The sequence below is a fragment of the Notolepis coatsorum genome (genome assembly GCF_963971535.1).
Source record: "Notolepis coatsorum genome assembly, chromosome: 12".
NCBI classification, from domain to species: domain Eukaryota; kingdom Metazoa; phylum Chordata; class Actinopteri; order Aulopiformes; family Paralepididae; genus Notolepis; species Notolepis coatsorum.
In genome coordinates, this window is record NC_140176.1 from 118,514,833 (window position 1) to 118,527,366 (window position 12,534).

At 41.4% G+C, this 12,534-nt stretch overlaps 1 protein-coding gene across 1 annotated transcript in view; it reads left to right on the forward strand.

The window, feature by feature from the left end:
• Positions 1–430: 430 nt before the first annotated feature.
• Positions 431–12,534, forward strand: part of LOC311238288 (TBCC domain-containing protein 1-like) — a 38,551-nt gene continuing 26,447 nt past the window's right edge. Inside the window, exons 1-5 of the mRNA XM_084326314.1 lie at positions 431–534; positions 5,284–5,351; positions 6,019–6,285; positions 8,219–8,374; positions 11,496–11,612. Of these exons, the coding sequence (XP_084182440.1) occupies positions 5,286–5,351; positions 6,019–6,285; positions 8,219–8,374; positions 11,496–11,612 (606 nt within the window). The 5' untranslated portion in view covers positions 431–534; positions 5,284–5,285. The remainder of the gene's footprint in view (positions 535–5,283; positions 5,352–6,018; positions 6,286–8,218; positions 8,375–11,495; positions 11,613–12,534) is intronic.

Consider the following 12,534-nt stretch of genomic DNA (forward strand, 5'->3'; position numbering starts at 1 on the left):
CCAACCTCCTCCAATGTACAGTTTCTACGTCAAATGTATATACTCCCTTTTCTTGACTCCTTCTGTATCACAAACAGTACTGTATTTGCAAATCTGGTATGTCATAAATGTATAGATGTAGCAGTACTGACTATCTGTATGTCATGTATGTCATATATGTCCTGATGAATTGAAAATGGGGGACCCTGGTGTAAACAAGACGAAAGTCTTTCTCTGGTCTGCATCCCCTTAACAATTGTGTGTATTGAGCTGTACTGTATTGTACCCATTCTGCAATCTGTTAATAAAGTTTTCAATCAATCAATCAATCAATCAAACGTCTGGGCGGGGCTTCGGGGCTTCGGGGCTTCGGGGCTTGTACTCGGTTACTCGGTTGGGCTTTGGCTCTGCAGATATCCCCTATTGGCTGACAAACTGCACCAGTGGAGCTCACGCGCCGTCGCGCGCAACAGATGGAACTTCAATCAAAGATGTCTCCACAACAACCAGGGCGCCGAGCAGCACGTCGGAGATAAAGCGACGTACACCTGGCAGGTCTGTGTGCTTCCTCGTTCACTCTCACGTATGAAAGACTATCCATTTCTCTCTCTCTGGGACATTGAGGCGGAACGGTGAGGATTTGCTCGAAGAAGGAGAACAGTAGCAACTTAAAAGTAACGCAAGACCACAGGAAGCAGTCTCACGGACTCTAGCTAACCTAGCTAACAATAGCTAACCGTTAGCTAATTAACGTTAGTTAGCTAAGCCTAAACCGGTGCTTGGTTACAGTTCCAGCTGTCAGGAATAACAGTGTTATCATCACATTGCTGTTGACTGTGAAGATAACGCTACGTTATGTTGCTATGCGCTGATGATGACGACGATGAGCATTCCAAGTATTGTTTGAGCAATCGAAAGGGGATAGAGCAACCTATTCATTCATGATGAATTGAAAATGGGGGACCCTGATGTAAACAAGACGAAAGTCTTTCTCTGGTCTGCATCCCCTTAACAATTGTGTGTATTGAGCCGTACTGTATTGTACCCATTCTGCAATCTGTTAAATACAAATTCCAATCAATCAAAAACCTTACTGTCCGATATGCCATGGGTCTTGTTCTCCGTGTGGGTTTGATTGATTGATTGCAAACTTTATTAACAGATTGCAGAATGGGTACAGTACAGTACAGCTCAATACATGATACAATTGTTAAGGGGATGCAGACCAGAGAAAGACTTTCGTCTTGTTTACATCAGGGTCCCCCATTTTCAATTCATCGTAACATATATGACATACATGACATACAGATAGACAGTAGGCTACTGCTACATCTATACATTTATGACATACCAAATACAGTACTGTTTGTGATACAAAAAGAGTTCAGAAAAAAGAGTATATACATTGGGTAGGTGGGGGTGGGGGGGACTGTACATTGGAGGTGGTTGGGTGGGTGGGTGGGCGGGGGGGGGGGGGGGGTTGGGTAGGAGTGGGGGGGAGGTTGGGTAGGAGGGGTGGGTGGGGGACACTGTACAACTGTACAAACAAACCTGTACATTTGAATATTGACAAGACCATACTTGGTAATTTACTGTACATTGGGGGGGTTGTGTTCGGACATTTACAGGGGCCAGTTTCGAGTTGCAGTCTCCCTTAGGTGTTTTTTGAGAGTGTTTTTGAAAGTGGGTAGTGATTCACATTCCTTTACAGCTTTGGGTAGGGCGTTCCACATTGATGTGGCATAATTGCGAAACGTGTTTAGTCCCTTGTTTGAGCCGAATCTGGGTTTAACATGATTTGTGGAACTCCCTCTGGTGTTGTGGTCGTGGTATTCACTGACCTTTGGGAAGTATTTTGACATGTACATGGGTACCTTGGTCGTGTAGTGTATCTTGTAGACCAGGCCCATTGCAAGTTGCTGTACTCTGTCGTCTACTCTAAGCCATCCTAGGTAGTCAAAGTGGGCAGGCGTGAGGTGGGTTCTAGGAGTAAGGTCAAGTAGTAGTCTGACCAGTTTGTTTTGAGATGTTTGTAATTTTGTTTTTAGCGCCTTTGAGGTGCTTTGGTACCATGAGGTGCAAGCATAGTCGTAGTACCCTTGAATGAGTGCTCCTGCCAGAGTCTTCAGGGTATTCTTGTTTACCAGTGAGGAGATCCGGTACAAGAATCGAGTTCGTTGGTTGACTTTTTTTATTACATTGGATGCCATTTTGTCACAGGAAAGATTAGCCTCTAGGATGGAACCCAGGTAGGTAATTTCATCTTTCCTTGTGACAATATTGTCACCCACTGTAACTGAGAAGCCGTCGGTCTTGCTGAGTTTGTTATTTGAACCGAAGAGAATGGACTCTGTTTTGCCCATGTGTAATGATAGTTTGTTATCAGCGAGCCAGGTGCAGATTTTGCCTAGTTCTGAGCTGAGGGTTTTTTCAACCTGTAACTTGTTCTTGTCAGAGACCAGCAGGGCTGAGTCGTCCGCAAACAGGAACAAGTTGCAGTCACAAGCTGACGACATGTCATTTGCATAAATTAGGAACAGTAGCGGACCTAGTATGCTTCCTTGTGGAACACCACAGCTCACTGGGAGGGGGGGGGGGGATAGGGTACCGTTTACCTCCACCATCTGCTCTCTCCCCTCCAGGTAGGATTGCATCCAGCTCACTGATAGACTATCAAAACCAATTGCTTTGGGAAGCATGTTTAGTTGTTTACCACTACATATACAATAAAGTAATGTGTGAATAGCTAGCCAATGTTATCGATTTGTACAGTCTTCGGACAACAATCGTATTGTTTCTCTATCTGGTATAATGATCGGGTCCTCAATCTTCAAGTTCAAGTTTCACGTTTCTTTTATTAATCATGTATGGTCAACGGTACAGTAGGAGCAGCACTAGATGCATTGGAGTACTAGTCATATAATGGTACACCAAGTAAGATAAAAAAAAAGTAAATAAACATGGAATAACACAAGTAAGAGATATAACACTATGTACATATATGAAAATGGGGATTTGTGTGTACAAGTGAGAGTGCATACAACAGTATTTGTGAGGGAGCGGCTCACACAGACACTAGGCCTAACAAAAATAATGGTTGGTTTCAGGTTGCCGACCGACCCTGCCGATTTAGGTGCGACCCAATATATTTTATGAGTTTTAAAAAAAAATTATATATTAAAAAAAAAAAAATCCTTTTTTTTTTTTTTTTTTTAGAATAAAGTTTCATAGAAATCTTAGTCAAACATTTAGTATTATGGATATTAAACATGCTGGCAGAGTACATGCATCCATGTTGTTGTGAACATTTTAACCCTTTCACTGCCACACGACAGCCGGTTAACCCTTTCACTGTGACAATACAGAAGGTTAGCCCTTTACTATCACACAACCGACGGCGATGCTCCATCATTAGCATCATTAGCTCCGCATCCGCTAATGATGCTAATGATGGAGCATCGCCGTCGGTTGTGTGATAGTAAAGGGCTAACCTTCTGTCGTGTGGCAGTGAAAGGGTTAATTAAATAAAGAAATTCCCTATCCATAGTCGCCGTGGGAAAGAATAAAAAATAAAATAAAAATAAAATAAATTCCCTACCTACCCATGGCCAAACTGACAACCAACCTGAAACCAACTATTATTTTTGTTAGGCCCTACACATTCACCATTTCCCTTCGGATTGGACTGAGAACTGCACCCCCCCCCCCCCCCCATCATTCATTTCATATAATTATTACATATTATCATACCTACAAACATTCATTCATAGTATCATACATACCTTCACATCCCTCCAAACATCTGTAGTGCTACTGTATTTATGAACATCACTCTCTCCTAAAGCTAGAGAGAACAGAGGGAGAACCCTTTGGAATGCAGCTGATCCTATGCTGAGGAAATCTCCACCTCTGCTTATTTTTAAAGCAAACTACAATTTGCTCAAAATTCTCATCCAAAAGTAGTAGATAGATAATGGGTCATACATGTAGGTATGCATTTGGTTATGTGGGTGGGTAGGTTTGTGGGCAGGTGGGTGGGTTGTTATATATTATTATGTACACAGTATATGCATGTATGTACTGTGTGTATGTATGTTTGTATTAACACATCTTTTTAATGTATTCTGGTATTTTATAATATGCATATTTTTGTATTTTTGTATGTTTGATTTTATAAAACAGGGGAAGTTCTTGATACGCCTCTAGGCTTCTAACTTCTCCTTCACAATCGTTATAACTTATTATGTATTGTTTTTACTTCTGTTTAACTGTGTTAATAAACAAACAAACAAACAAACAAACCCTCCAATCAGTGATGTCACTGGGATGTCAAATCAGGGGCTGCTCCATAGACAATGAATGGGGCTCTAACTTAGTTAGAGCTCTAACACTCTAATAAGATGATCTCAGATTCAATCTATTGTCATTGTACAAGTACAGGCACAGAGTACAACGAAATGAAGTTGGCAGCTAACCAGAGCGCAAAGGAGCAGTAAAGTGCACTGCAGTATACAGTATAATGTGAATATGTGGAGTATATATGATGAAGCTACTTAGTATTATGTGTGCTAAGCTAATGTACACTATTACATACAGTGGTATGAGTATGAATACACAATGTTAGTAATCCATACTAGCCAGTTGTTTAAATAATACGGGTAGGTATGGATATATAATATATATACAGATAAATGTGTGTACAGTTTGTATGTTATGCATATGTATATTAGGGCTGTCAAAGTTAATAACGTGTTAACGCAAATGTGTATTAGCGCCATTCATTTCTTTGACGCATAATGCACATGTTTCATCGTCTATGGGTATTGGGTAAGCCCCCTGATTTTAAAATCAGAATCGGCCTTTATTTGTCATTGTATAGTATACTAAATAAATGTACTTGCCACTCTAATGGTGTATAAAATACATTATAAAAACACAGGACACAGTTAAAAACAGCAGTGTAAACATGTAGTTAAAAAAATAAAGACTGGGTATAAAAATCATTAAATTAAATATTTCACGTAATTGTAAAGTGCCCGGTGGATAGCAGCATATGGTTCTCAATGTCTTCATGTATTGAGTGCAAATTGCTTTAAATCCCAGTTACATCACTAAATAGCTGATTTGAGAGTGGTGCATGTTCATAAATACTGACTGAATACTGTCCTGGGACACGGGAAGAAACGTGTGTGAATTATTAAAATGGGTGACATTCCTCGTTTCATGCATTATATTCTAACATTGCTCTTCACAACTTGGAAGATTAACACCCAGTCCTGGTCTTCCTGTGTGCTTCTCCCTCAGACATGGAGGCAGGGGCCGCTGTGAGCATATGGCCCCGCATGGAGCCCTTCCTCCTGGGAGCGCTGCAGGTGAACATCCAGCACTCTGGTTGATATCTCTGGCGCACCGACTTTGTAGCATAATCGTTTGATTCGATAAAGGTTAAAAAAACAAGACGACGATAATCTTTCGTTTTTAATATTTCATAACATTCCCTGAGAGCAACTATCTATAGTTGCTCAGTTCTGTATTTGTTTATCTGTGTTTTCTTTTCTATTTCTGAACTATTTTGAGTATTGCTAGATAACGCTGGTATAACGGTCCTAGGTGCAGGGTTCGCACAAGGTCCATGAAGTGCTTAAAGTGCTTGATTTTTTTTACAAAAAGAAGTCTAGCTCTGAAATACTTTGAAAATAGCAATTTTTTTACAAGGTGCTTAAAAAGTACTTGCAATTCAAATCAACCATTCACATTGAATGTTTTGTTCATCCATGATCAAATTGTTCTGAATCAAGAAATCAATATTTTGTTCCGTTTTAAAAACATATCTGACGAGTCGCTGTCTCGCTCCAACTGCTTTTCCTCATTTCTTCGCATGTGATGCTCTAGCTGGCAAGCAGGCCAAGAAGATGCTTAAAAAAACAGCATTTAAAAGTGAATTGTATCCTTCGAGTGACATCATTGAAAAATAGTGCTTGGAAAAGTACTTAAAAGTCCTTGGAATTTCATTTTGCAATGTCTGTGGGAACCCGGTAGGTGGCTCCCCACACCAAGCTTGGCCTGCACTACCTGCGTAAGATGGCGGTCTACGTGCGCACGCGGGACGGCTGCTTCCCCAGGCTGGGCTGGGTCATGTGGAGACACATCGCCTGTGGGAAGCTACAGCTGCCGGAGGACCTCGCGTGGCTCTACTTCGAGACCTTTGACCTCCTCATAGGCCACACCCCCGAGGAGAGGCTGGAGTGGGCAGAGTCGCTATCCCTGTGCTCCTCCCCTAAAGAGCTGGACCACCAAAGGAGCAAGGTGAGGAAAAACGATAGAACGTGGGTCAAAGAGAAGGCTGAGAATTAGCTGCTCTAATACTATCCCATTGTGTTGTTCATTCGCTTGTGTGTGTCTGTGTGGACAAAATTAGACTGGTATGGTCCTGTTAAGACGAGTTTCTTTTGACATGCAATGGAGCAAAATCCCAAATGACTGACTTTAAATGCTGAGAAAACTCCAATTAACACTTTGATTGCCTAAGGCTAAATTCATGATATACCATAGGTTGCCAGCTCTATTTGTCTATGGATAAGTACCCCTTCTTTGCAGGGCTATAACTTTTTAAATTCTATTGCTAAATTGCCATTATTATGGCCCATTCAAAGTCCTATATGTATTGTTCATTGTGTAGCAACGTTAAACTTTTTCATTCACATATTCATAGTAAAATATGGTCTAATGTATAAGTATGTTTTCATCTCATTCTGCAGCTTTCTCCAGAACGTGATCTATAGCCCCAAATGCATTATATTGATGATGAAATACAGTTTGATGGCAATCGGCGTGATATAAAAAATGTCAACTGGACGTACTTCTAGAATGATCTACGTATGATCTGATGATGACCGGATGGGCGGGGGATCGTTTATAATTCCGTGGGCAGCGTTATATCATTCATCTAGTGTGGGTCATATGTTCATCAGAGCAGTTTATATCGAACACGTTAAAAAATAACGCTGAATCTTACCGTATCTTCCTTGCGCCGTTGGACAATCAGCGTGGTGTAGACCGTTTTCGATTATGGGATGTTTATCCTGAAGAACCATTTCCAGGTTGTATACTACTATATACGTCCAAATAACGTTGTTTATTGAGTTAGGGCGAGCGATTGATCATCCAGTGTGTTGAGATGGAGTCCGGCTACCGATCGCGAGTGCCCGGAGCACATAGGATGAGCACTTCCTGTTTGGCGAGCCCCTCCCTGCCGATCGGCCACCAGATGGCGCTCTCGAACCGTTAAACAGTTGATGGGAGCTCACCAGTACATCTCAGGGCTCCGGAAAGAAAATATGATTTCGATCACAGATTTTTGAAATATTGATATCAAAGACGAGTTACGGCGTCTTCGGCAACTTGAGCATGGCGGGGAAGGACGCCTAAAAACGTCTTCCGGCAGCCAAAGTGTTAAGAGTCCTCGTCTGATTTAAGGTGTACGTATTTTTTATTTATTTTTTAAAATCTTTTCCCCCCTCCTTTTTCCGCTTTTCTCCCATCCCAATGTTAGTCGTTATGCCAATTCCCAATCCCCTGGTCGTTGCGCACTTTGGTCCGGGAGCGCGGAGACTACCACTGCTTCTTTTCACCTGGCAGCGCGGACTCTCACTGGGAGAGTGTAATGTGTGGAAGGTCACACTACCTCCCCCAGATCCTTCCCTCGCTGTGCAGGCGCCCCGACCGAACTGTAGGAGTCTCTGTTTTACAACGACCAAGACCCACCCTCACCGGCTTCCCACCCACTGACACTGCCAATTGTGTCAGCACGGACGCCCGACCAAGCCGGTACCACTGGCAGTTGGATTCGATCCCACTGTCTCTGCGGTGGTAGACAGACGCTTAGTCCGCTGCGTTACCCGGCCGCCCATACTCCACATGTTTTAACCGGAAAATGCTCATTGTGCGATTACGACCTTGTTTACCGTGTACCCCTCCTGGTTGTTTCACAATTTGTACGGTAAGTCGCTTTGGATAAAAGCGTCAGCTGAATGTAAAATGTAAATTAATGTACTACCTACTTTGCTTCTATGTCTATACTACTATCTACTATGTACTATGTTACTATGCCTATACTACTATCTACTATGCTACCTACTATGTCTATACTACTATGCACTACTGAAGCACTCGAGTGCTAAATGACTCGATGTAATTGCAGCGCATGTAACGGCAGCCTCTCGCCTCTGCTCTCCTCCAGCTGAGTGTGGACACCATGCAGTTCCTCCTCTTCCTCCACATACAGCAGTTGAACCGTGTGTCTCTGCGCACCTCTCTGATCGGTGAGGAGTGGCCCCGCGCTCGCTCCCCCTCCTCCTGCTCGGAGCGCGAGGCCAAGACCAGCTCCCTGAACAAGGTCTGACCCGCTCGCATACAGCGAGGTTCTGTCTCATGTCGACGATGGCAGACTAGGCTTGAGACGGAGAGCACAGCACATTCAATTAATTAAATTAATATTAAATTCATAATTCTCTATTTAAGTAAAGATTAATTTTAGGGCTGTCAGTTTATCGCGTTAATTAGATTAATTAATTACATAGCAAATTATCGCGGTATGAAAATTAACTCAAAAAGAATTACAAAAAATTTATTGGTGCGGCTAGGTGGTGCAGTGGGCAAGGCGCTCACCACCAATGCAGGAGACGCTGGGTTCGAGCCCAGCTCTCCGCATTGCTATCAGCTTGGCTGGTCGTTCATACTAATACAATTGGCAGTATTAGGGGGTGGGAAGCTGATGGGTGGGGATCGGACGTTGTGGACAGCGACTCCTACAGGTCGGTTGGTGCGCCTGCGCAGCAGAATCAGGAAGCGACGGGGGCGGCGTGCCCTCCAAACGCAGACCCCCTGACGCTGAGAGATCGCGCTGTGCAGGTGAAAAGATGCGACGGCTGCTTCCTCGAGTACCGGAGGGGACACGTGATGTAAGGCTTCGTCCACATTGCAGCCGGCTTGTGGGAGGCATGGCCTAACAGCGTTCGAGACAGGGGAGGGTAGAATTGGCCCATAGGAAATTGGGATGGGAGAAAAATAGAAAATGGGAGATTTTTTTTTCTTTTTTTAATATAAATCTCATTCATTCCATAAGAACGTAGAATTTTTATATTGTCCATTTGCATGTTCTTGGTATCTGATTCTAGGGACATCTATGGATCTCAGGGAATGTATTCCCAGTGTCAGAAATACTGTGTCTGTTACTAGGCTTGAGTAAATTGTAATGAACCAAATGAGAATATCAATAAAAAAAAATGTTATCTTTGACTGTGAATAACACTATGCTCAAATTGACCAGACCTGAAAAATCTAAGCAAATTAATAGATGGAAGATGATTAAACAGAAGGTTTTGTAGATGCAGTACTGAATTCTGCCATCCGGACACATGCAATTTGAAATATGATTATAGAATATCAGGCATAAAATGGTTATGCGATTAAAATGCGATTAATTTGATTAATTAATTACAAATCCTGTAATTAATTACATTCATTTTTTTAATCGCCTGACGGCACTATTTATAAAGCACCTTTCATACATGTCATGCAGCTCAAAGTGCTGTACACAAACATACGCATATGTAAAACATCACATTAATTCGACAACAGTAATAAAAGTACCGCAAATAGGCAAAGCACAGTAAAATAACACATTTCAGTAAAAGATCAATACATACAATTAAAAACATATAATAATAAAGGCCTTAAAAGGTATTAGAAAGTCTTAAATTTCATTTGCACAGGTACTAAATTTTTGGGGGGGCAGCCTGGCTGTCGGGAGATTAAATAATATTAAATATATGAAATGTTTTTGTATTCAAGTCGTTGTTTTTTGTGGGGCTACCGGGAGCTTGGTGCGTCTGGTGAGAGCTTGTATGGAACGTGCAAGAAATTAATTTGGCGCACAAGTGCAGCCGCCAGTTCAATGTTGCTATGTGGGGTTTTCTTGTGCTTGTGAAATTGGTATTAAATTCAGCTCCGTAAAAGGTATACTCTGAATGGCAGACTAGACGGAGAGCAACCATTTTTGCAAATGGATGCTTACTATTCTATAATTCAAACCATTATCTGTTGCTGAGGACCAGTATCTCTTAACACTTTCAGTGCCCGGCCATTAACATGGGAAACATGGTTAAATGCTAGGACCCACTTCAATGATAGCGTTGTGAACGCATAATCTGTCTTAAATTATGGCTGTGTCTAATCTGCCTGTCGCTTATCAATGACTTGTTTGCAGTCAACATTGTCGAAACAGATTGTTTTTTGTTTATTATACTTTTTTTGAGGACATAGAAATCGAAGTATATGTCTGCATATATACATTATTGTATTGTCATTGTCCACATAGAACAGATAACAACATTAAACAGAAAAAAAAAACTAAAAAAAACACAGAGTTCAAAAGTAAATAATAAGTCAAACAAACACTGACTTGGTCGCACGACAGTCGTCTCAAAAGTATATACATAGTATATCAAATATATAGCACATGTTCAGGTACCCAAATATGCTTCTCCAATGTATATAAGGTATATCAAATAACTCACGTTGAATTAACGTTCACACAGATGAATACCAGCAAGCAGCATACAAATTGCAGAAACAGATTGTTTTTTAATCTGTTCATTTTCGTTTTATAGCATTTTGAAAAGCCCTAGTTTTTCAGGAAAATATATAGATTCCGTGATAAAAGGCATTTACTGGAATATTCGAGCATACACAAAAACGTTGTAATTTTTCGGCCTATTTATGAATCGTTTTCAAATAAACGCTAGATTATCGATAGTATAATGTACTTATGCACGCTATAGAGGCGGGCTGAAATATCGATTCTCTCATTTCCTGATCGCGCACACACAGACACACACACACGCATAGGGCAAACGCTTATATCTCTGTGAAAACAGCTCTGATTATCCTAAGACTGGTAAAATAAATTCCTTACCTGAGATCAGATGTTATCCAAAAAGATTATTCCAATTCCTGATCGCCATTCCAAATATCGATCACGCTTATTGATTACAGTGTTAGGTCCTGTAAATACATAATCCACACGTTTTCCGGGCCGGTGAGCACAATCGATCCTTCAGTTGGCTTGAGGGAAAAGTAAAATGAGCAAACTGGCCACCCCCCCTTCAGCAGTGTAAAGTAATGGGGTGCAGTACCACAAGGAGAGACGATAGGGGGCGGTATCTTCCCAATTGAGCTCAGAGAGACTCTGCAGCACTAAATCGAGGCTCGATTGATGAAATATAAATTAAAATCGCCAATAAATTAAAAAAAAACGACAAACAAACGCTATATAGCGTCGAGGGCACTCAAAGGTCGGCATGAACTAACGACAAACCGCGTCCGTGGCACTGAAATATCTATTATTAATATCCGGTAATGACGTTTGTTCTCACCTATTAGTAATCTGTGACAGCCACCCCATACTGGCCTCTTACGGTCCCCTCTCTCTCTGTCTGGCTGTGTTGGCTCAGCAGAACTGGGACGACCAGGCCCACCTGTCCTTTGTTCAGACCCACCTGTGTGACCTAGTGGAGCTGCTAGTGGAACCGGGCCAGTTGTCGCGTTCTGGACAGGCCACCCGAGACAGCCAGGTCTGTAGATCACGGATCCACTGCAATTCTGTAGCGACAAACGGAATGCATACATACAGTATATAAATGTTCAATCACTAAGTGTGTCTGACTTTTGCCACCTAAACTGCACGGACCTACAACGTAGTATACTGCACCTGTGTAGTGTGTGTACTGTGTATACGTCACTTACTCATAGTATACAGTGCATCCGGAAAGTATTCATACCCCTTAATTTTTTCCACATTTTGTTATGTTACAGCCTTATTCCAAAATGGATTAAATATTTTTTCCCCTTCAAAAAATCTACACACAATTAGGGATGGGTACCTTTCACATTTGAACCGATACCGGTACCGGTACCTGTGAATCGATACCGGTACCCAACGGTACCTTTTTTCGGTACTTTAGTCTCAAGAAATTTAATTTACCTACCTCAGTCGTAAAAAAAAAAATCCAAACTTCAAATAACTACAATTTCGACAGTTTTCGGCTTGCCATTGCTTGCCATTGCTCAAATCCTAGGTAAGCATATATTGTGCGTGTGAACGTTGACATGAAAAGAAAAAAGTAAAAAAAAAAAAAAAAAGTAAAAAAAAAATAATAAAAAATATTTTATTTATTTTTTTTTAATTTTTTTTTGGTTTCTCACTTGATTCGATACTCGGTAGTACCGACGTATTTCGGTTCGGTACCTCAAAAGTACCGAATTCGGTACCCATCCCTACACACAATACCCAATAATGACAAAGTGAAAAAGGTTTTTTAGAATTTTTTGCAAATGTATAATATTTTTTTTTAAAGTATAAACAGATAAGTACATAAGTATTCACACCCTTTACTCAATACTTTGTTGAAGCACCTTTGGCAGCAATTACAGCCTCAAGTCTTCTTGAGTATGATGCTACAAGTTTGGCACACCTATTTTGGGCAGTTTCTCCCA